At 44.4% G+C, this 25354-nt stretch overlaps 1 protein-coding gene across 1 annotated transcript in view; it reads left to right on the plus strand.

The window, feature by feature from the left end:
* Positions 1–24633, plus strand: part of MTTP (microsomal triglyceride transfer protein) — a 69566-nt gene extending 44933 nt beyond the window's left edge. The window contains exons 10-18 of the mRNA XM_066574009.1: positions 195–302; positions 2167–2379; positions 3797–4008; positions 5167–5264; positions 6419–6540; positions 10412–10639; positions 11460–11584; positions 14207–14377; positions 22218–24633. Coding sequence (XP_066430106.1) covers positions 195–302; positions 2167–2379; positions 3797–4008; positions 5167–5264; positions 6419–6540; positions 10412–10639; positions 11460–11584; positions 14207–14377; positions 22218–22386 — 1446 coding nt within the window. The 3' untranslated portion in view covers positions 22387–24633. The remainder of the gene's footprint in view (positions 1–194; positions 303–2166; positions 2380–3796; positions 4009–5166; positions 5265–6418; positions 6541–10411; positions 10640–11459; positions 11585–14206; positions 14378–22217) is intronic.
* The last annotated feature ends 721 nt before the right edge of the window (positions 24634–25354 follow it).

The following is a 25354-nucleotide window of genomic DNA, read 5'->3' on the forward strand; positions in this document are numbered from 1 at the left end:
ATTTCCTGTTGTTACAATGTTCATGATTGTATGCTTACTTTACAATATATCTAATCTAGACTTACTCAGAGAATGTCTTCTATGCCTGCCGCTATATTAAAGTACATCAGCAAATAATGACAATCATACAACAGCAAAAAATATTTCACAGTTATTTATACTTTTTTATTGCTCATATTTATTCCACATCACAGGACAAGTACAAAGGAAGAATAGCAAATGATGAGATCAGAGAAACTGTGGTGATAACTATTGGTGCCCTCATCAGGAGACTTCAGCGGGCTACAAGTTCTGAATTACCGGTAAATATTATGTTACATTGGTGGGTGTGTGTGTGGGTGCGTGTTTGTAGATGTTTTTTGGTTGAGAGGTTTCTTTATGGGTGGCAATACTTGTTAAATATGCAAACCATGCAAAATCATTGGAATTGTACGATTTGGAATTCTAATCATTGTCCTTCATACAGATTGACCAATTGAAAAAAAATCAGTTTATTATTGCAGAATTAGAAGAATTACTTTTTATAAACATTTTTCAAAATATTTTTGTGCTCCTTTACACTTCGGTTATAGCAGATACAGCATATACCACATGTAGGCCGAATGCACACGGGCGTATTTGCATTGCGGAATCCGGAGCAGGCATCTGCCTCCAGATTCCGCAGCAAATACTGCCTATAATCATGCTATAGAAAATCGCTTTTCCATGTCCACGAGCAGAAATCAATTGCGATTTTCTGCGTGGATTCCATATGAACGGCTTCCATTGACTTCAATGGAAGCCGTCCAATGCGCATCTCTTCTGCAATCATCATTGCGAAAAGGTCGCAGAATCCACGCTGGCCGCACATCCACAATACAGATTATGAAGAATACAAAGAGTTATGCAGGGGTCACCGGCTGGGCACAGGGTTAAATTCCGGAATCCGACCCAGTCATGTGCATTCGGCTTAAGTGCAGAGGCCCATTTACTCTGGATGAATGTAAGGCAAACGATGCCCAACACTGGTCCCCGCATATACTCGCTCCCATTCTGTTACTCTCTCCCGCCCCTCTCCATTCACTTAACACAGCGGCCATTCAGTACTGCTGTTTACAATGAGTGATCATCATTCAGGATTTTAAGCAGCTTAAATGATCAACGATGATTGTTGTTAGAGGTGGGGTTGCCACTGGGGGCTCTGGGGTCCAGTTATTGCAGGCTGCTCGTCCTGGCGCTGTGGGGGGCTGGGCTGGTGGCTCTGACCAGTGTTCCCCCACTCTGGTGGTCGATCGCGGTGGCCGGTGGCGCGTCCCATGGCATGAGCAGGCATGCCTGTCTGCTGGTCGGCCGTGCGATGCTCGGGTGGGTGTGCGTCGCTGGGGGGAACTGGCTTTATCACTCCCTTCAGTCATCATGTGACTTCTCACCACCCTTCTGGGCAGGGAAGTCTGCATATAAGCCCTGCTGGCTCAGACTTTAGTTGCCATTGTTTGGTTTGGAGTTGCTCTGCCTACACCCACGTTACGATAGTTTTTTTGACCTCGGTTGTTCCTCTGACTTCGACTCAGTTTTGCCCCCCATGTACTCCGCACATGTTTCTCCAGTTTGACCCTGCTTGTTGCGACTTCACTCTGGTCTGCGTGGTTGTGCTTCCTGTCAGCTATTCGGTACTCACCTCCATTCTCCCTGTCCCTCTTTCCTTCGGGTCCCTGTCATTAGTGCAGCACAGGGACCGTCGCCCAGTTTTCGCCCTAGGGCTTAGCCCAGGGGGGCAAGTAGGTAGGGACACGGGAGAGGGCTGGCTTAGGGGTTCCCTGTCCATCTGCCCCAGCTGGTCCCTAACCGGCTGGGGCAGATGGACAGGGAACCCCTAAGCGTTCAGTATAAACAGCAGCCGTTCAGTACTGAAAGGCCGCTGCTAAAGTGAATAGATAGGGGCAGGGGAGAGCGAGGAGTGAAATATCTTCCAGCCACCCAGCCCCCAGCAATAGTCGCTCCTCTGTAACAGCACTAGAACGAGTACATCCAGGAACTGGTGTCAGGCATCGTTTGCCCGGCATTCGTCCAGTGTAAATGGGCCTTAAGACTTAATGCTATGTAGTTTCTGTCAGGTATGAGGTGAGGACTGCTCAAAATTAAAATGAGTTCTAATATCTTATGTCATCTGCATTGTTTGCTTTTCAGGCAGTTTTGGAAGCCAAGAAGTTCATCTTGAATGGTTTACAGAAGGCAGATAACCCCTCTGATATTAAGATGTACCTTCTAGCCATGAAAAATGCCAATCTGCCAGAAGGAATTTCGTTACTGTTGAAATATTCCGAATCTGGGGAGGGTCATGTCAGCAGCATTGCTATCAGTGCCCTCCAGAAATATCCTATCTCCTTCATCACTGATGAGGTAAAGTAGCAAAGAAGCCTTCAAACTACAAATTATGGAAACTTTTATTGGATGTACCTTCCTCTTCAGCAGTGTAAAGTCTAGCAAATGTGATCTCTGCATGTTTGCTTCTTCTGCGACAAGAGCATTGTATCCCGGAAAGCAAGGGCCATGCCGAAAATCTTATACTGTTGCATTTGCAGCCTACATTACTTCATACATTCGAATAACTGCCATCATATAATAGCAAATGGTAAATTACATCAATGGGATTAGAATGTCACTTTAACACCTAAGTTAACCCTTTCCAATCCACTGTCTGATGTCTAAAGACATTTTGATTGAAGGCAGTACAGCTGTTGTCGGGGGCATCTCTGGCATGTCACATACCGCAGTACTGGCTCTAGCCAGCAGATGGTGCTATTGTAAAACGGCATAAAGATAAAGCACCCTAGGAAACCCTGAATCCAAAATTGGATTGCAAAGGGTTAATAGCATAATTTGTTGTTCAAAGTGCTGTAAAGAGGAGCTACTTTTACACAAGCGTAATACAGGTACATTTCTGTGCTGACGAATGTCACAACTCAACTGTGGCCCTGAATTGAAAGGATATATGGATGCAGTCAGCTGAAGTCAATAAACCAGCATCACAATAATGAAACATAGAGCCACAAAAGAATGTAGCTCCGAAGGCCTTATAATTGTGAATGAAGTTCTGAGCTAAGGGTCATTACAAGCCAAGTCATGCAAGTGATTCACAAAGGTCATGCACGCAGAAGAGCTCTGTATGATGCTCCATCAGACGCTGTGTGATGGTAGTTTCCCGGAGAAGTATTGCTTCTAAGGGCTCTTTCACACATACATATTTTTCACGTGATTGGTGCATTCTTGGTGCATATTACCTACCGTAATAGCTTATTGAAATCAATGCGTGCGAATAAATATGCAAGAACCCTGTGTACTCTCTGCATATATATGCACAAAATCAATGGGATTTCGTGGGGGTTTTTTTACGCAAGTAAATGCGTTGCGTATTTCTGTGCGTAAAAAGACTGCCAATAGGTAGAAAAAGCAACATTTAACATTACAGTAACTGGAAGCTGTCCGTACCGCGGCGATCCACCGCAGATCCACGTCATCGCCGGCGCAACGGAGCGTCATTCTCTGCACTGCACAATTTTTAAATTGTCAAATTCATACGGCAACCAACAGAAAAATCTTCTGCATGATATCAGAGGCATACAGAAGAAGGTGGAGGCCTTGTGCACATCTATGGCAGCCATACTACTGCTCTGTATAGCACGTCCGTGTGTGTGAGGTCTTACTCACATTTTTTATGTAGATGGATTACAGTATATAAAAGCTGAGTACTGCTGACCGTAATAATCTTCCAAACCATTTTCCTCTATTTACTAAAGTATATTTCCTGTTAAACTAGGTAAAAAAGGCCATGAATAGAATCTACCACCAGAATTACAAAATACATGAAAAGACGGTGAGAACGACAGCTGCAGATATTATACTGAACAGCCAGCCTACATACATGGAGATTAAAAATCTGATCCTTTCCATTGGCGAGCTCCCACAAGAGATGAACAAATATATGCTCTCTGTCATTCAAGATATTCTTCATTTTGAGATGCCAGCCAGGTACATGAATAGTTTAATTTGCCAGGAGTAATGCTGAGAAGGGGATTGGAAGATGGTAGCCACTAGCAAATAGTTGCTCATAGGGTTAACCTATCACCTTCCATTTTATCTTAAGGCCCATTTAGACACAACAATTATCGCTCAAAATTTGCTGAAAAGCCATCTTTTGAGCGATAATCGTTGTGCCTAAATGTGCCCATCTTTCAGTTTTCTGTCGAACAACGGTTTTCAGTTGTGCTTGAAAATTATCCTTCAGCAGAACAGCTGATGATCAGGACCGCACCCTGTGTTTTGCCTGCAGAGAGCTGATTACAGCTGATAACATTGTATTAGCTGTTCTCAACTGTCAGCCCCACCAGCAGAACAGCTGATAAGCAGGACCACAGGCTGTGTCTGCTGTCCATGGTGCTGAATTCTCCACGGGGCGCTAGAGATTACATTGTTTTCTCTTAGCAGCCCATGCCTGAACAATGGAGCTAATTACAGAGCTCAGACCTCCTGCTGAGTTCTGCAACAGCTCCCAGAAGCTGCATGCAAATGAAGCTGATAAAGTACTAATAGCAATTAGTGTCTAATAATACTTCATGCAAAATGATCACTGATCTTTCAATCTTTTGAAAGATATCTGTGTGTGTGTGAATGGGCCTTAATATTCATTTTCACTTTTTTTTGTTCTAAATAATATCTACAGTGATAGTCGTTCTCAAATATGGTCCAAGTGCTGACATTTAGAAAACATTAACACTAAGCCGGTAAAAGCAGCACTTTCACCATACACTTTTTTACTGTATTCTAAGGCAGGAAAATTGTCGCAATTGTATTTTTAAACCTTGTAATTTTAGACATAGGAATATTTGGAGTTTTGAAATTGTATGATCTGCAAAAGTAATTGTAATAATACTATAATATATAACTTTGGGGGGCTGTTCTAGGATTCCTAATGATGTAGCAGGGCTACACTGTAATCTTTGGCCATGTGGCGTCCAAAGTCACCGTGTACTGCTACTACTACAGTACATTAGATATGCGGTGAAGAAGAACATTTCTGTAGGTAGCTGCGTGCAAACGGAGAACTAACTTCACAAAGTCGCTCAGAATGACGTGCATAAGGATCTGTAATTTGCCAGTAACATGTATATGTCTGTTCTGTACTTTCAGTAAGATCATTCGGCAAGTGCTGAAGGATATGAAGGTTCATAACTATGATCGCTTTTCAAAGTCTGGATCCTCATCTGCTTACTCAGGATATGTGACACGTATGTTGCACGTTCTCTGTCCTCCTATCCCTTCACATTTACAGTCTCATGGATAGATATAAGCATACAGTATGTTTTGTTTTGGGGTGCAAGGTGTCTGAAAAGCATAGTTGAAGTTATATCAGTTGCTAATGATTGCTGTTGGTATGTGTATTATAGCTGTAATATAAATACATCTATGCCGGCTTCACACAGGCGAGAAAATCACGTGACATTTGTGTGTTACAAGACGCACAAATCTCGGACGAATGTGAATCCCATTCTTTTGAATGAGGTCATACATATGAGCGATGTTTTCCCGCATCGAACTGCGATGCGGGAAACATATTGCAGCATACCCTATCTTGGAGCATGCTCTCACTTCGTATCTCCCATTGTTCTCAGCATCCCAGCACATGCTTGGTGCACGCAGTGCCATGCAAGGTTTTCCCACTGAAAACAGTGAGAGAAACTGCGATCCTCCGCCGCTACTTTCTCGAACTGATGCGAGGTGGTTTTAACATACAAACGCCTTGCGTCCACAGGGAAATTGCATGTTGGCATGTGCAATATAGGGGTTTGATTCACGGACGTTTAAAGTTAGCCTAATAGAATAGATAACTATGAACCATAAGTTATATCTAAGGTCAGATTCACACGGATGTATTTGCATGCGCTATACGCAGAGAATAGAACCCATTGATTTCAATGGGTTCGTTCACATTTCCCTATTATGGTGCGCATTTCGGTAATGCAAAAAAAATGAAGCATGCTCTACTTTTCTGCCCATTTGTGCACCAAAGGTCCCCATAGAAGTCAATGCGGGATACGCAAATACGTGCAATACACAAGAAGATGTGTGATATGCCATGTAATTCTGCTGGAAAAAGAACACATCTGGAACTCATTGGACAAATTAGCCATTCCAATTACTGCGTCTTTGTTTGCCACGTGCAAATGAACTTGCCTTGCAGGTGCAAAAACTACAGTAAAATGCCCTGATGCGCACGCAAAAAGGCATTGTTTGTTCCGCAAAAATGCTACGCTCAAGTGCAGATATGCTCGTGTGAAGATGTGCAATTACCTTATAGGTAAACCACGCTCGTCTGAATGAAGCCTAGGAGCGTGAGTCTGTAATATTGGTGATAACATAAATGAACGCTTCCCTCCTTTAGGTGGCCCTGACACATCAGCTACATACAGTCTCGATATACTGTACTCTGGATCTGGTATTTTCAGAAGAAGCAAAATGAATTCCTTTATCTCTTCCAAAAACACTGAGCTGCACGCCATTCAGGTAATCACATCCAACAGCCTGCATCACCCCAACCGGACTTGTCTTCTAGGCCCTAGAATTCCAGCAAGATCTCTAGCCTGGCATCTTGTATTTTATGCAAAATTTACAGATGTCCTTTTCTGGCACCCGCCTCGTGGGCTAGTAAATAATGCATGTACATGTTCTCCCAGCATGCACTACAGGGGTCGGGTTATTCTTCTTCGAGAGAATTGGTTATAACTGTGTTACAACGGTAAATTTCTTACATATATTCAGTGTTCTTCCTTATATTCAGGGTGCTGAATCCAAATACAGCAACCACAATTGTCTGTCAGGCAAGATAATGAAGTTATAGGCATCATAAGAAAGTAGGATATTCACTACAGTACCATTTTGTTGCAGTATATTAACCATTAAAACCATGAGCCTCATTTATCAAAACTGTCTAACAGTAAAGCTGTCTGTTGCCCGTAGCACCAATCACAGCTCGGCTTTCATTTCTGTAACTTCTGAGGCATAATGACATTCACTGTGATTGGTTGTTATGGGCAACAAAGACCGTCCTACTGCTAGACAATTTTGATAAATGAGGCCCCATATTTTCCTAGTGAAACAATATGGCACCTCGTACATGCCAAAACAAACCAGACAGCTTTGTTATATATATGGTGAGCTAATACTTGAGAGCCTTAAGAAGATGTTGTATATAATATGGAAGGCCATTAGTTGGGATGTGAAATCGGAGATCAGGACAAGACTCAGGGAGTGCTCTTCTGTTGTGCCACTTGCTATCAGAAATTAGTAAACTATTGGAGACATACAGGTACGTCAGTGTCAGTTGCGGTACCTGTGATATGGAGGGAATAGAAGGAGTATGTGACTGATCATGACTTTTGTTTAACAAACGTCAAAACAGAAAATCTAAAGTCACATTGTATATCCCAACCTGCCGCCCGCAATGAGTCCTGAACTCCACTCTGAACTACTCCTGCCCCCTCACAACCTTCAAGTGAAGAACCGAAGGATGATGATGATGATGATGAAATGCTGCAGCATATGCTTCACTCAATTAAATACTCTGAACGTAAGTGGAAGATCTGTGAAGACTTGAAGGTCATTGGTGTCATATTGGGAATGCAGACAGGGTTCACAAAGTATTACTGTTTTCTGCGTGAGTGGGACTGCCTAGCCAACTGAAACATGGTAATAGATGTAATGAATGCTTAACAAGCAAAGGAAAGTCTGCCTGGATGGCATTCAAAAATGTGACAGACAACTTTCTGGGGAAAACAAGATCAAATGACTTCGAAAAATTGTGACCCACAAGTTGAAATCATACAAAGACTTGGGATGCAACATGTCCCTCAAAGTACATTTCATGCACTCGCACCTTGACTACTTCCCAGAGAGATGCAATAACTTTTCAGATGAGCGTGGTGAAAGTTTTCACCAGGTCATACGTGCAATGGAAAACGGTATGAAGGAAAGTGGATGCCTGCGATGATTACAGGTGATTACTTCTAGAATATTCCAAGGGAGGACACTGGCGGACATTAAAGAAATAAGTGATTTATGCAAACATTGCATTCATGCTGCTTAAGAAAATTCCTTGTTATATTACACATCTGCCATCTGAGGCTCCCATTCAGGATTTACTGTTTATAAGAACATTTATAAACAATATTTAATAGCAATTATATCTACACTTCTTTAGGCTGGCTGTCCATGAGCGTTGCAATGTCCCGCGGCAGATCTCCGCCGTGGGAGCCACTGCCCGGGAGCAGGAGCCGCACATGTTTCTCTGCCGGACAGCCTAATCTAATAGATAGGCTGACCGTGGAGAATCAAGGCAATTCACAGCATGCTGCAAATTGCCCGCCGTGAGCGGAGAATCGCAATGATTCTCCACTCGTGGACACGGAGCCGGCGCTTTCTATAGCAACGCTATGGTAAACTTCAGCCTGCTCCACCCTGCGTGATTCGCCAGCGAATTCACGGTCGTGGACAGGGAGCCTTATTCTACTGTTAAGGCTATTGTCTGTAAATCTGTTCCTAACAGTCAAAATCTGAACGCAAATTTCAAATCAGCACAAAAAACTCTGTAAGGATAATTTCACATGGCCGAGCACGATGTCTGGCTTGTGCGAAGTCGCCGTGCATGCAAGGCACTTCAGTAAAGGTGCAATCCTGAATAACGATCCAGAGGATCGGCAAATGTTCCCCATTGTTTTCAAATGGAAACCTCGCAACGCACTCGTCTGCACATCGTACGCTGTGCAATGTGTTTTCCAGCCCCATTGAAAGCAATGGGTGAGGTGTTCCGAGGGAACACTTAAAGATTGGACATACTGTGATTTTTTTCCCACACTGTGGGAACACATCGCTCATGTATATGACCCCATTGGATAGAATGGGGATCATATTTGTGCGAGATTTCGTCTCACAATGCCCAAATCTCACACCATTTTCTAACACAAAAATGCTGTCCAGAAAAAAAAAAGAGCATTTTTGTAACTCAGTGAACAAGGTGCCATCTTGTTTGTAATAATTTCGGACCTGAATTTATTCCCTTAATGACCAGAGTGTTTAGTTTTTTTTAGATGGATAGGAGATAGATAGATAGATAGATAGATAGATAGATAGATAGATAGATAGATAGATAGATAGATAGATAGATAGAAAAGACTAATGTTTGGCCACTGTAGCATACTCAAAATAAAATGTCAGTAAAATGCTCATGTTTTTCCTTGAAATATAAGTATACATACAGTGAACACTTCTATGTATTTACACTTCATGGAATGCAGTGCACATTTTATTGACTTCTTTCGGAGTCTACTATAGTGGCATACATTGCTATTTGGAATATTTACTGGGCGCTGGTAGAGCCTAGAGCCATTGATGTACTGATATTTACACAAATGGTGCTGAAGGACATTTTTACTCTTTGAGACTTTAATTTATAGCTCCTTTTTCTAAATTTCCATATCTACGCTAAAATAAAGAGTTGGAATAAGTTCCATGCTTTATTTCCGTCACCCAGATATGCAACGCTGCGTAGAGTCTCAAGTGATCAGGACAGGTACTTTTGTACTTTGCAATTTGTATGTTATATTTCTTCATCAAAAAAGACGTCTGGGGGACATTCATTGTTACCAAGGTATCTTTAAGCCGATGTCAAGCGTTTCCAGGCTTTAGCTTCCTAAGGCAGTGTTCACACCTGTGTCATACGTTCTGTCCAAAGCCTCCAATGCAGATATGGTGCAAAACCCTGGACAAAATAGTGCAGCGTGCCTCACTATTTTACCCGGGAAAATAACGGAAAGCATGAAGGAAGGCCGATGAACCCTATTATAGTCAGTGGGGTCCATCGGGCATGGTTTGTTTCTAACATGTGACAGATCCATTTCTGGTTGGCATTCCATTCTCCAGTTCCGGGCCAGGAAATCAGTATGTCAACACAGATGTGAACGAAGTATAACGCTGAAATTGTGTAACAAGCTATTTACAACTTACTAGAGATTTACGTTGTGTGGCACAGAGTGCTAAGGCAGCAGACTGCATTCCTAAACTCTCGCTCACGACCTGAGAGTGGTAGATTTAATCCCACATGGTTCAGGTAGCTGGCTCAACGTTGACTTAGCCTTCCATCTTTCCGAGGTCGGTAAAATGAGTGCCCAGCTTGTTGGAGGGTAAAGATGACTGGGGAAGGCAATGGCAAACCACCCCGCAAAAACAGTCTGCCAAGAAAACTTCCTGATGTGACGTTATCCTAGGAGTCAGTCATGACTCCGTGCTTGCACGAGGGGACTTTACCTTTACCTTAGAGATTTAGTAATAATACATATAGATACAATAAGCTTATTATAGTAATAAGCGCTCTTGATTGCAGGTTGTGACTGAAGCTCAGGGTCTTGAAAGTTTAATAGCTGCCACTTCTGATGAAGGAGAAGAAGACCTGGAGTCCTTTGCTGGAATTTCAGTCAGCTTGTTTGATGTCCAGCTTCGGCCTGTAACCTTTTTCCAAGGATACAGCGATTTGATGTCAAAAGTGTTCTCAGCAACTGGTGAGCCAGTAAGTGCCGTAAAAGGGTTGATGCTCTTAACAGATCATTCTCAGGTAAACAACACCAAACTTTATATTTTCATTTTATGTCCATGCATTTTCTTGGGTGTTTATGTGACACAGAGATAAAGTTCCTTCAGTACATTCATATTTCGCTCTATACCTGCTACACAAGATACCCTGATGATCATGTATACATTTCTAACACCTCATTGAATTCTATCTCATATTGCATTTCATACTGCTAATTCCCCTTCACACAGGCTTGCGTTTTGCAAGCATACATGTTTTCACTATATACTTTACATCAGCTCATACAACATCTCCCAGTATTGTATATCACCACTTAAGCAACCCAGTCTGTCAAAAATACACAAGCAACGTTTTTATATTTTATCAGATCTGCTTGCAGTCGATGTTCTAATTTGCAGTGCACTGTGTTTGCCTATGTATTGGTACAATATTACACTATTGTTATTGGGACGGAATCTAGACTTGGGCTTGCTAGCTTAAAAAAGGACTGAAGTATCAATTTTACTTTACTGACGTACATAAAAAATAATCCAATTTTCGATCATTTAGCAAAAAGTGGTGCATATTACCAAAATAAGAGAACGGCTGTTTGTGTGCAGTCTCACAAATGTGTGCTCCATGTACTTAAAGCATTTTAAGTAGATGGTATTTTAAAAATATGGTGCCAAACTCTGTGGTCTGCATGTGTAGGCAAGATATTACTTTCATGGACATCCCAATAAATATAGATCTATGCTGACTTTTACCTTGGTGATATGTATTGTGCAATAATAAAAGAAAAACAGGTTTCGGATTGCCCACTCCTAGGGCTGATAATGACACCGTGCTATAACTTTCCTAGACTATTCAGCTGCAATCTGGGCTGCAAGCCAATGCAGAGTTCCAGGGCGGATTGGCCATTGATATCTCTGGAGGAATAGAATTCAGCCTTTGGTATAGAGAATCCAAAACCAGCGTTATAAATCGGTAAGAAAACCTATTCCACATTCTTCATCTGCGTGTACAATAAATTACGGACAAAATCCCAACGTGAGAATGGTCATAGCAAGTATGCTGCTTACTGTTTTCATTTTGCAATCTGAAAAGTAAGAATTGTAATCAGATTTTTTCTTCACCTAAACCACACTGGAAAAACTTTAAAGACTTGTTAAAGCGGTTTTCCAGGGAGAATATTATTGATGACCTATACTTAGAATAGGTCATCAATAGTTGATTGGCTGAGGTCCGTCACTTAGGATCCTCACCAATCAGCTGAGCGGGCGCATGCTGTCAGCGCCGCTAATACACAGAGGTCGGAGTGGAAGCAATGGAAGTCTCAGTACCGACCTCTATGTAGGTCATCAATAGTATTTTCCCTGGAAAATCCCTTTAAGCTTTTAACACCAATCATTTTGTAGCCATAAAGGGGTTATGCCAGAAGGACAACCCCTTTCCATATGCCCAAATAGGGTGTATGATTATCACAGAGAAGGCTCCCCCACTCTATGACCCAAAATGGATCAGCTCATCACCCACAGACCTGAATTCTTAAAAAAGTTGTGCATTTTGGCACAACCATTTTAAGTAAGCTCTGAAGGCACTAGAATTGTCAATGCCATTCTGGAATATAATAAAGGCTGTTGTTTAGGACCAGTAATGTATCTGTATTGGAAGAGAAGAATGTATCTGCAGAGGCAAGTAACCCCTCTATGTCTCTATGGGTTACCTCGCAAAGGCATTCACAGGAAGCCATGCAAAGGTTGCTTGGCAATTTTTCACAGATAAGGATAAATGCTTTGGCATACAGGGTATACCAGAGCATAATCATAAAAGCAATCAAATGATGTGGCATCCCCTAGTATTACAAAAAAGTGAAAAACCATAGATCGTAAAAAAAATTAAGTAAAACTGTTTTACATTAAAAAGGGGTTTTATTAGTAAAAGTGTTAAAAACACAAACACACATACGATATCTCTACAATCATCATGACCTATGTTTTTTTAGCTAAGACATTCATACAGCATGGGGAATTAATAAAAAAGAACTAAAAAAAACTGTAGAAGTTGTTCTTTTTTAATTTCCCCCCCCCCCCCAAAAAAATAATAATAAATGTTAATACGTCCCATGCAACCCAAAATGGTACCAAAGAAAATTATATCGCTTCTGGCAATGAACAAGCCCTTAAACAGATACATTGACGGAAAAATTAAAAGGGCTCTTGGAATATGGCAACATGACATTTTTTTTAGTCTTGCATAAAACATGCTAGTTTTGTGCAAAAGAAATAGAACTACACTGTAACCATACTGACCTATAGAAAAAACAAGACTCTCCCCGCAAGGACATATGCCTACATACTGCTACATTAAATAAAGATTTAAAAAGTTATAGTTCTCTGAATGCTGCAATATTAAAACTATTTTTCTCAATGAGATTTGCTATTATAGTGCAAAGTAGTAAAACATAAAAAACTATACATATTTGGTAGTGCTGTAATCATACAGACCAATATAATAAAAGTAACATGTTCAATGGTGCACGTTGAACAGCATGAAACTTAGAAGGCAAAATCAATAGCAGATATTCATTTTTTTCCAATTCTCTACGAGAAAATAGTTAATAAAAGTTAATCAATAAGTCATATGTGACCAAAAATCATGTTATTAAAAAATCCAATTAATCCAATCTGAACCCCTTAACGCAGAGGTGTAACTTGAGTCTCCTGGGCCCCAATGCAAAACCTGTAACAGGGCCCCCCACTATAATGCTTTATTCATAGTACTGGGCTCCTTATATGGAGAAGAGAGACCTTTTGGGCCCCCTAAGGCTCCTGGGCCCTGGTGCAACCGCATCCCCTATAGTTACGCCCCTGGCCTTCCTTATGTGGTGATACATAAACAAAAAAAATTCCTCTGGACCATAATGCCTAAATATACTTGATACTTGCAGGCTTAATATACACACAACACAAGATTCTCCAAATCTTAACAGAGTAAGTTGGGGGTTGGGGGTCTGGTTAGTACAGCATGTTGGATCCTAGGGGCTGATTTACACAGACGTATGAGAGTTAGGTAAAACTCATATCGGACAGCACACTGAAGTGTGAAAAAAAATTACATGTCTGAAAGACCCCCATTAAACCTAGTAGGTCCATGTACTGTCGGTGAGCAGCCTATTGGAAACACAGTCTGCCACAGACAAAATACATGGATGTGTGAATAAGCCATAAGTGAGAGAAAGCATGGAGGATAGTCAATGGGGTTCTTTCGATGCTGTTCCGTTCTGTCCAGAGATGGCAGAAGTGGTAACATCTTGATTTAACAAATTCCAAACTTAAGTTTTTATGATATTATGGGAAACTATCAGATAGGCGGCCAAGCTTCAGAAGCAGAGAGAATGAGACAATGAAGGTTTGTCCTGAGTATTTCCTGCATTCACAATATCCGACATCTATTATTTCTGATTCCACTGAACAGTTCTCCTGAGCATTGATATTTATATACATAGATTGCACTCATTGGCCTGGGACAGGCTTTTTACTTGTACTGTATATTTTCTAAGGCACGTACCTACTCGCTAATCTACACATATCCACTTCTACTTCACAGTGGGGCTTTGGTTATTACCGGCAACATAGCCATTGATTCAGAATTTGCTAACACTGGTATGGAAAGCCGCTTGGAAACAGAGTTATCTTTGAACGCTATTACAACTGTGAAGTTCTCATCATACCCATTTTTGATTTGCATGCAAATGGAAAGAGGGGCTTTTCCAATGAGGTAATTCCATTTTAGTTATATTAGATATGTATGGACATTTAGGCATGTATGGTTAAAGACTAGAGATGAGCGAGCACCAAAATGCTCGGGTGCTCGTTATTCGGGACGAAATTATCGCGATGCTCGAGGGTTCGTTTCGAATAACGAACCCCATTGAAGTCAATGGGTGACCCGAGCATTTTTGTATTTCGCCGATGCTCGCTAAGGTTTTCATGTGTGAAAATCTGGGCAATTCAAGAAAGTGATGGGAACGACACAGCAATGGATAGGGCAGGCGAGGGGCTACATGTTGGGCTGCATCTCAAGTTCACAGGTCCCACTATTAAGCCACAATACCGGCAAGAGTGGGCCCCCCCCCCAACAACGTTTACTTCTGAAAAGCCCTCATTAGCAATGCATACCTTAGCTAAGCACCACACTACCTCCAACAAAGCACAATCACTGCCTGCATGACACTCCACTGCCACTTCTCCTGGGTTACATGCTGCCCAACCCCCCCCCCCCCCCCCCCCCCCCGCACGACGCAGTGTCCACAGCGCACAACAAACTGTCCCTGCGCAGCCTTCAGCTGCCCTCATGCCACACCACCCTCATGTCTATTTATAAGTGCGTCTGCCATGAGGAGGAACCGCAGGCACACACTGCAGAGGGGTTGGCACGGCTAGGCAGCGACCCTCTTTAAAAGTGGTGGGGCGATAGCCCACAATGCTGTACAGAAGCAATGAGAAATAGAATCCTGTGCCACCGCCATCAGGAGCTGCACACGTGGGCATAGCAATGGGGAACCTATGTGCCACACACTATTCATTCTGTAAAGGTGTCTGCATGCCCCAGTCAGACTGGTAATATGTACCTTAACAGTAACCGCGTTGGTGGTAATGTGGTGGTGACTGCGGACCTAGTAGCGCGGTTTTATTTTGTTGGTTTTCGGAATGTGGCCAGGATTAAGTGGGCCGTGGCGGGGGGATGGTGGGGGGGCTCTCTTGTAGTGTCGGTAAAGGTGAAATTCTTGGAAATTCATGTCTTTGGGAAGCCTCTGTTTCCACACCCCAGAGACATACCATTAGCAGCGGTATAGGCAGAGCCCATAATTCGTAACATTTCAGCCGTAGCATTAGGACAGGCCCCACTAACATATCCCTAGCAGCATTATAGGAGGAGCGCAGTCTTCGTTCCATGTCAGCAATAGTAGCACTCAAGACAGGCCCCAGTAACAATTCCGAAGCAGCAGTATAGCGGGAGCGCAGTCTTCGTTCCATGTCAGCAATAGTAGCACTCAAGACAGGCCCCAGTAACAATTCCGAAGCAGCAGTATAGCGGGAGCGCAGTCTTCGTTCCATGTCAGCAATAGTAGCACTCAAGACAGGCCCCAGTAACAATTCCGAAGCAGCAGTATAGCGGGAGCGCAGTCTTCGTTCCATGTCAGCAATAGTAGCACTCAAGACAGGCCCCAGTAACAATTCCGAAGCAGCAGTATAGCGGGAGCGCAGTCTTCGTTCCATGTCAGCAATAGTAGCACTCAAGACAGGCCCCAGTAACAATTCTGAAGCAGCAGTATAGTGGGAGCGCAGTCTTAGTTCCATTTCAGTAGCTGCAGTATAGCCAAGGCCCAAGTTACATTTATGTAGCTAAAGTGTAGGCCAACCCTACACACACTTCTGTACCATGAGTGCAGGCGAAGAACATACAAATTGGTATGATTACACTGTAGGTGAGGGCCCCAAAAAATTGGTGTACCAACAGTACTAATGTACCTCAGTAAAAATTGGCCATGCCCAACCAAGATGGCAGGTGAAACCCATTAATCGCTTTGGTTAATGTGGCTTAAGTGGTAACTAGGCCTGGAGGCAGCCCAGTTTAACGAAAAATTGGTTCAAGTTAAAGTTTCAACGCTTTTAAGAGCATTGAAACATATAAAAATTGTTTCGAAAAATTAGATGAGTGAGCCTTGTGGCCCAAAGAAAAATTGCCCGTTCAGCGTGATTACGTGAGGTTTCAGGAGGAGGAGCAGGAGGAGGAGGAGGAATATTAGACACAGATTGATGAAGCAGAAATGTCCCCGTTTTGGATGGTGAGAGAGAACGTAGCTTCCATCCGCGGGTGCAGCCTACGTATTGCTTACGTATCGCTGCTGTCCGCTGGTGGAGAAGAGAAGTCTGGGGAAATCCAGGCTTTGTTCATCTTGATGAGTGTTAGCCTGTCGGCACTGTCGGTTGACAGGCGGGTACGCTTATCCGTGATGATTCCCCCAGCCGCACTAAACACCCTTTCCGACAAGACGCTAGCCGCAGGACAAGCAAGCACCTCCAGGGCATACAGCGCCAGTTCAGGCCACGTGTCCAGCTTCGACACCCAGTAGTTGTAGGGGGCAGAGGCGTCACGGAGGACGGTCGTGCGATCGGCTACGTACTCCCTCACCATCCTTTTACAGTGCTCCCGCCGACTCAGCCTTGACTGGGGAGCGGTGACACAGTCTTGCTGGGGAGCCATAAAGCTGTCCAGGCCCTTAAAGACTGTTGCACTGCCTGGGCTGTACATGCTGCTCGATCTACGCACCTCCCCTGCTACCTGGCCCTCGGAACTGCGCCTTCTGCCACTACCGCTGTCGGATGGGAATTTTACCATCAGCTTGTCCGCCAGGGTCCTGTGGTATAGCAACGCTCTCGAACCCCTTTCCTCTTCGGGAATGAGACTGGGAAGGTTCTCCTTATAGCGTGGGTCGAGCAGTGTGTACACCCAGTAATCCATAGTGGCCAGAATGCGTGTAATGCGAGGATCACGAGAAAGGCATCCTAACATGAAGTCAGCCATGTGTGCCAGGGTACCTGTACGCAACACATGGCTATCCGCACTAGGAAGATCACTTTCAGGATCCTCCTCCTCCTCCTCAGGCCATACACGCTGAAATGATGACAGGCAAGCAGCATGGGTACCGTCAGCAGTGGGCCAAGCTGTCTCTTCCCCTCCTCCTCATCCTCCTCATGCTCCTCCTCCTCCTCCTGAACACGCTGAGATATAGACAGGAGGGTGCTCTGACTATCCAGCGACATACTGTCTTCCCCCGGCTCTGTTTCCGAGCGCAAAGTGGCTGCCTTTATGGTTTGCAGGGAACTTCTCAAGATGCATAGCAGAGGAATGGTGACGCTAATGATTGCAGCATCGCCGCTCACCACCTGGGTAGACTGCTCAAAGTTTCGAAGGACCTGGCAGATGTCTGCCAACCAGGCCCACTCTTCTGAAAAGAATTGAGGAGGCAGACTCCCACTGCGCCGCCCATGTTGGAGTTGGTATTCCACTATAGCTCTACGCTGCTCATAGAGCCTAGCCAACATGTGGAGCGTAGAGTTCCACCGTGTGGGCACGTCGCACAGCAGTCGGTGCACTGGCAGATTAAACCGATGTTGCAGGGTGCGCAGGGTGGCAGCGTCCGTGTGGGACTTGCGGAAATGTGCGCAGAGCCGGCGCACCTTTACGAGCAGGTCTGACAAGCGTGGGTAGCTTTTCAGAAAGCGCTGAACCACCAAATTAAAGACGTGGGCCAGGCATGGCACGTGCGTGAGGCTGCCGAGCTGCAGAGCCGCCACCAGGTTACGGCCGTTGTCACACACGACCATGCCCGGTTGGAGGCTCAGCGGCGCAAGCCAACGGTCGGTCTGCTCTGTCAGACCCTGCAGCAGTTCGTGGGCCGTGTGCCTCCTATCTCCTAAGCTGAGTAGTTTCAGCACGGCCTGCTGACGCTTGCCCACCGCTGTGCTGCCACGCCGCGCGACACCGACTGCTGGCGACATCCTGCTGCTGCTGACACATCTAGATTGCGAGACAGAGGTTGAGGAGGAGGAGGAGGGTGCTTTAGTGGAAGAAGCATACACCGCCGAACATACCACCACCGAGCTGGGGCCCGCAATTCTGGGGGTGGGTAGGACGTGAGCGGTCCCAGGCTCTGACTCTGTCCCAGCCTCCACTAAATTCACCCAATGTGCCGTCAGGGAGATGTAGTGGCCCTGCCCGCCTGTGCTTGTCCACGTGTCCATAGTTAAGTGGACCTTGCCACTAACCGCATTGGTGAGGGCGCGTACAATGTTGCGGGAGACGTGGTCGTGCAGGGCTGGGACGGCACATCGGGAAAAGTAGTGGCGACTGGAAACTGAGTAGCGCGGGGCTGCCGCCGCCATCATAGCTTTGATAGCCTCCGTTTCCACAACCCTATACGGCAGCATCTCAAGGCTGATAAATTTGGCTATGTGGACGGTTAACGATTGAGCGTGCGGGTGCGTGGCGGCGTACTTGCGCTTGCGCTCCAACACTTGCGCTAGCGATGGCTGGACTGTGCGGTGCGAGACATTGCTGGATGGGGCCGAGGACAGCGGAGGTGAGGGTGTGGGTGCAGGCCATGAGACGGTAGTGCCTGTGTCCTGAGAGGGGGGTTGGATCTCAGTGGCAGGTTGGGGCACAGGGGGAGAGGCAGCGGTGCAAACCGGAGGCGGTGAACGGCCTTCGTCCCACCTTGTGGGGTGCTTGGCCATCATATGTCTGCGCATGCTGGTGGTGGTGAGGCTGTTGGTGGTGGCTCCCCGGCTGATCTTGGCGCGACAAAGGTTGCACACCACTGTTCGTCGGTCGTCAGGCGTCTCTGTGAAAAACTGCCAGACCTTAGAGCACCTCGGCCTCTGCAGGGTGGCATGGCGCGAGGGTGCGCTTTGGGAAACAGTTGGTGGATTATTCGGTCTGGCCCTGCCTCTACCCCTGGCCACCGCACTGCCTCTTGCAACCTGCCCTGCTGCTGCCCGTGCCTCCCCCTCTGAAGATCTGTCCTGTGTAGGCGTTGCACACCAGGTGGGGTCAGTCACCTCATCGTCCTGCTGCTCTTCCTCCGAATCCTCTGTGCGCTCCTCCCTCGGACTTACTGCCCTTACTACTACCTCACTGCAAGACAACTGTGTCTCATCGTCATCGTCCTCCTCACCCACTGAAAGGTCTTGAGACAGTTGGCGGAAGTCCCCAGCCTCATCCCCCGGACCCCGGGAACTTTCCAATGGTTGGGCATCAGTGACGATAAACTCCTCTGGTGGGAGAGGAACCACTGCTGCCCAATCTGAGCAGGGGCCCGAGAACAGTTCCTGGGAGTCTTCCCGCTCCTGAGCATGTGTCATTGTAGTGGAGTGAGGAGGCTGGGAGGAAGGAGGAGCAGCAGACAGAGGATTCGGATTTGCAGCAGTGGACGGCGCAGAACTGTGGCTGGACGATAGCTTGCTCGAAGCACTTTCTGCCATCCAGGACAGGACCTGCTCACACTGCTCATTTTCTAATAAAGGTCTCCCGTGTGGACCCATTAATTGGGCGATGAACGTGGGGACACCAGAAACGTGCCTCTCTCCTAATCGCGCAGCAGTCGGCTGCGACACACCTGGATCAGGAGCTCGGCCTGTGCCCACACCCTCACTTGGCCCTCCGCGTCCTCGCCCGCGTCCACGTCCTCTAGGCCTACCCCTACCCCTCAGCATGCTGTATTACCAGTGATTTGATTTCCCAGGCAGGAAAGAAATTGGCGCAAGGCTGCACTCAACCGTAGCTGGTTGCGTCTGATTTTTTTACGTTCTCCACGCAGCACACACGTACCCAGAGCCCTTAGGACTGACAGAGGCAGGGCAAATATACTTTTTTCCCTTTTGTTTAAAAGGATAGGCCCACTGCGTCTTTTCACTGAATAATAAGTTTAATAACTAACACTGTGTTGCGGCCCTGCAAAAGTGTCACAGAACTTTACTGTTGCAGAGTTATTAACTGTGGCAGAGCAGGTATTTCCCAGGCAGGAAAGAAATTGGCGCAAGGCTGCACTCAACCGTAGCTGGTTGCGTCTGATTTTTTTACGTTCTCCACGCAGCACACACGTACACAGAGCCCTTAGGACTGACAGAGGCAGGGCAAATATACTTTTTTCCCTTTTGTTTAAAAGGAAAGGCCCACTATGCCTATTCAATGACTAATAACTGTGTTGTGGCCCTGCCTACACAATTCTGTGCCTGTAGTATCAATGCAGGGTGCAATGCTCTGCACCGTCGATTTTGAGAAAAAAAAAAAAAAGCAACACAGCTAACAGCAGCCTGCACAGTACTCCACACAGTTAAATGTGGCCCTAGAAAGGACCGTTGAGGTTCTTGAAGGCTACACTCACTCCTAACACTCTCCCTGCCTAAGCACCACTTCTGTCCCTAATGCCAGGTGCAATGCTCTGCCGATTTTGAGAAGAAAAAAAATTTCTCCACTGCTAACAGCAGCCTGCACACACGTAGATGTGGCCCTAAGAAGGACCGTTGGGGTTCTTGAAGCCTACACTCACTACAAACACTCTCCCTACAGCAACTCCAATAGAACAGCACTGTCCCTCAGCTAACTCACAAGGCATGTGTGGCGAGCCGCGGGAGGGGCCGACTTTTATACTCGGGTGACATCTGATTGCCCCAGCCACTCACTGCAGGGGGGTGGTATAGGGCTTGAACGTCACAGGGGGAAGTTGTAATGCCTTCCCTGTCTTTCAATTGGCCAGAAAAGCGCGCTAACGTCTCAGAGAGGAAACTGAAAGTAACCGGAACACCGCGTGGTACTCGTTACGAGTAACGAGCATCCCGAACACCCTAATATTCGCACGAATATCAAGCTCGGACGAGTACGTTCGCTCATCTCTATTAAAGACAGAGTAATCTCCTTGACATTTTAGGTCTGGAAATTGATTCTTGGCTTATTAGCAATAATAATAAAGAGGTTGTAAGTCTTCATAAGGGTATAAATATTGGTGGGCTACACTCAGGTTTGCTGAAGGGAGATTCACCCCAAATCCAAATAGAATAAGAGACCACAGCACTCCGTTTGCAACACAGTACAACGTTTTCGTCCTCACGAACCTTAAAGTGACCCTCCAGCTTCCGAGCAAAATTCAGTCCTAGGACCGGAGGGGGAGGAAGTTATATTAACTGCAATCGTTTTCTCTGTGGCCTCTGCAATCCGCTGATTCTAGGTCTCGTGTTCAGTTGTTCAAGAGGGCCGAAGCAATCATCGACCTACTTAATCCCCACAGTACATTGGTAGCATTAGACTACCAATGCACTATACCTGCTTTTTAATTGGCCAGAGGTGCTCACGTGATCCGCGTTGGCCATCAAAGAGCAATGCATAATGTGCATTAGGTAGTTAGAAAATTGCTGTGGCCATCTTGGACGGCCAGAAACAGGGCCCAAAATTGGCAGATCAGAGGAGCAGTAGAGAACAACTGCAGGTAATATACCCACTTCCAGTCCTGGGACAGAATTTTGTCCTGAAATTGGATGGCTGCTTTAATCTCTTGTAGCGCTTAAAAGGTAAAAGGAGAGCCTGACGTGCTACAGGAACACCATCCCAGGCTCTATGTGGAATATAGTGTTTGAAGTATTCTGTACCAAGAATTGTCAATAAACTTTGTATCAAGCGGTAAACTTTGGAGAGTGCTGTGATCTTTTCTACTATTTTTTGTAAGGTCAAGAGAGACAATAGATTCTGAGTCATACCTACAGTATATATATATATATATATACTCATTGACAAAAAAGAAATGTCAGATTGTTGCAAAACTTGGCATGCAGTTATGTCTTAGGTATATATGTAAATGATTGCAGTTGTGGTCTGATTAGTCCCTGGGTCCTGCCACAAAAGAGGCCCATTAAAATGAATAGAGTGGTGGTATACATGCGTGTCCTGTTGCATTCATTGCTGGACACACTGGGCCCTCATTCTTGTGGATAGGGGATTACTTGTTTTTGTGGGACAACCCCTTCAATGAATCTCATAAGAATTTGCTTTGATTTCATAGGCGATACATCACAAAGTATGAGAAATTGCCTTCTGGCAAGTCATACATATCCCGAAAAGGAAAAGCACAAACCGTGGCAGGTTCTCAGCTGCCTCTTCATCAGGACAACTCCAATATGTGCAGGATAGCTTTCGGAGAGGAGGAAGATTCCACAAGCAGCTGGTTTTGAAGAGTAATGGCTTTACATTCTGCCATCACCGGATGGTCGTGTATTAGCGGATTCGTTAGGAACATGCTAAAGTTTACATATTTACACTTATTTAAGTCATTTGTAAAGTGTTAGGAAATTAATAAGTTGTGGTGGTTAATAAGTGCACTAAGATTGTAAAAAGTGAGTCGGCAAAACCCTTTCAGTGTTGCGGCTACATAATACATCACCAAATAAGTTGCCCCTCCCCTATTTTGGTTAAGGGGTGTACATGATGTACAAATTAACTATTGTGTTATTACTTTTTTCGGTTATCACTAAAGTTTTAAAGGCCAGCCAAAATGAAATACTTTATTAAGAATAACTAGTAGCATTCATATGTGGTACAAAGACTAAAGTCAGCCATTCAGAACTGAAGCCAGTCTACGTTAATCTAAAATCATCATCAAGAATATTGGGCACATAGTCACTTTTATGAAAACCTCTATAGATATAGTGCCTTGCAAAAGTATTCACTCCTTGGTGTTTTTGCTGTTTCACTGCGTTACAGCCTGGAATGAAAATTGATTTTTTTGAGGGTTTGTACCATTTTACAACATTCCTACCACTTATCACAATGTGTTAAATATTTTCTACTGTGACACAAACAATAATTAGGGCCAAGAAAAAATCTAAGAACTTTAATTTGCATAAGTATCCAAGCCCTGACCGTCTATACTTTGTGTTGCCACGTGTTGCTGCATGTCTCTATGAGCGTAGAACATTCCGACACTGGGGTTTTTGCCCATTTTTCCAGGCAAAACCTCAACTCTTTCAAGTTAGATGGGGTGGGTTTATATACAGCAGTATCAGGGGTGTAGCTAAAAGCTCAAGGGCCCAGGTGCAAATGTTTATCTTGGGCCCCCAAAACTTCTCTTAACCCCTTAACGCAGAGCTGTAACTTGAAGCTCTTGGGCCCTAATGCAAAACCTGTAACAGGGCCCCCAATTATAAAACTTTATTCATAGTACTGGGCTCCCTATATGAAGAAGAGAGGACTTATGGGCCCCCTAAGGCTTCTGGGCCCGGGTGCAACCACATCCCCTATAGTTACGCCAGTGAGTCATATCATTCTCAGTGGGATTGAGGTCTGGACTTTGATTTGACTAGTCCAAGACATTTCCATGTTTTACTTTAGACCCCTCCAGTGTAGCTTTAGCAGTATGTTTAGGGTTATTGCCCTGCTGGAAAGTGAACCTCCTTTATAGTCTTAAATTTCTGGCAGACTGAGAGAAGTTTTGCTCAAGAATTGGCTTGCATTTAAAGAGGATATGTGGTTACGTTTTGACATTTAATGCCAGGAGCAAGGCGGGAAAATAATAAGTCCAGCAGTATTTACCCATCCTTGACACCGTGTTCCAGCGATGCAGCCCCACGGTTGTACCAATCTCTGTTGACATTGGAAGTCAGGTGACCACTGCCTGCCAGTCAAAGGCTGCAGTGTCACCACCCGTTCTCCTGGCATTAGTGCTTACATCCTGGGTGCTATCATGCCACGAATTTGGAATTTTGTCATGTCCAGTACATAAAATCTAAGGCGCAATTCACTTCTGCGTCTGCTGCGTTATTTGTTGAAGTTAAAAAAAACTGATCCAAAACAAAACTGAAACCAACTGGAATTATTAGTTTTTTTGTTTTTTTTTAACCCATTAAAATCAATGGGGAAAAAAACTGAGATGTTTTTCAGCTTTACTACTGTTTCTCTGAAACGGAAAGCTGGAAACTCACTGGAGAATATTCCACAAATTGATCATTCAGGTGGCAACATGTTAGCATTTTGAGATTAAAACCCTTTCCTTAGCCATAAATCAATGCATGTATTCAAAAGTGCAATTTCCTTTATGGACTAATGGTCCATGTAAAGAAATCGCTGCATGTGCTATTCTGGCGCAATTGTCAGATCAGCATTGCCCATTTATATCAGTGGATATATAAAAAAAGAACTGAATGCGCTCGCATGGCATGCGCATACATTCCGTATTTTTGCATGCACCCAATGTCCTAAATGGTAGTTTTACATTACATCAATTGGGCTACCTTCCTGTTTTTGCGTGCGTGAAAAACAGATTGCACTCGGATGACAGTCGCACATTAAAAACATAAAAACTGGTGTGAAATACACATACACTCGCAGTAATATTGGTCAGTTTTTCGCTGACCGAAGTCGCACTCAACTGTGTGAATAAGGTCTTAAACCCTGAATAAACATTGGATGGCAGCTGATTGCTGTGAAATTGAATGTGAAGTGTAATAAAGAAAAAACTATTTTACGTTAAAATAAAAAAATACTATGAAATTTACTTCTGGCTCTCTGTGTTTCATATAACAGAATATGCATAATTCATAGTGTAATATGACAATGAATAGATACAGGGATATAGTTATCCATTTGCAGATACAAGTTTTTATACCTTTTTCACCTCTTCATTATTTGCATGAATCTCGACTATAGCCATGTTGAAAATATTGGGAAATAGAAAAAGACTTCCTGCGCTCATATGACGATCCCTCATTCCAGGCAAAAGGATATGGAAACCAATCCAAAGCATATGTAGTTTTTTCTATTAATAAATGGCATATTCTTTGGATTGGTTTCCAAATCCTTTTGCCTGGAATGAGGAATCTTCATATGAGCGCAAGAAGTCTTTTTCTATTTCCCAATTTTTGATCTTCCTGTTTTGGACATACAATCCGGGCTACTTTACTACTGCAGCTCTCCACACGACTGCATCATGGAGGACCTCTAAAGAAATCCCATTAAGGTTTTTTCTGGATCTACGGTGCGAGCACGTCTCCTTTTTATTAGGAGACTTGTTTCGCACCAGGTGAGTGAAGTTCATAGTTTCTTCACATTTGATAAACATCTACTGTAAGGCTCTCTCCGGTGAAATCATATTCTTGTTGAAAATATGATAAAAGAATATGAGTTTAGATCTTACAGGTTTTAAAG

Source organism: Eleutherodactylus coqui, chromosome 7 (genome assembly GCF_035609145.1).
Source record: "Eleutherodactylus coqui strain aEleCoq1 chromosome 7, aEleCoq1.hap1, whole genome shotgun sequence".
NCBI classification, from domain to species: domain Eukaryota; kingdom Metazoa; phylum Chordata; class Amphibia; order Anura; family Eleutherodactylidae; genus Eleutherodactylus; species Eleutherodactylus coqui.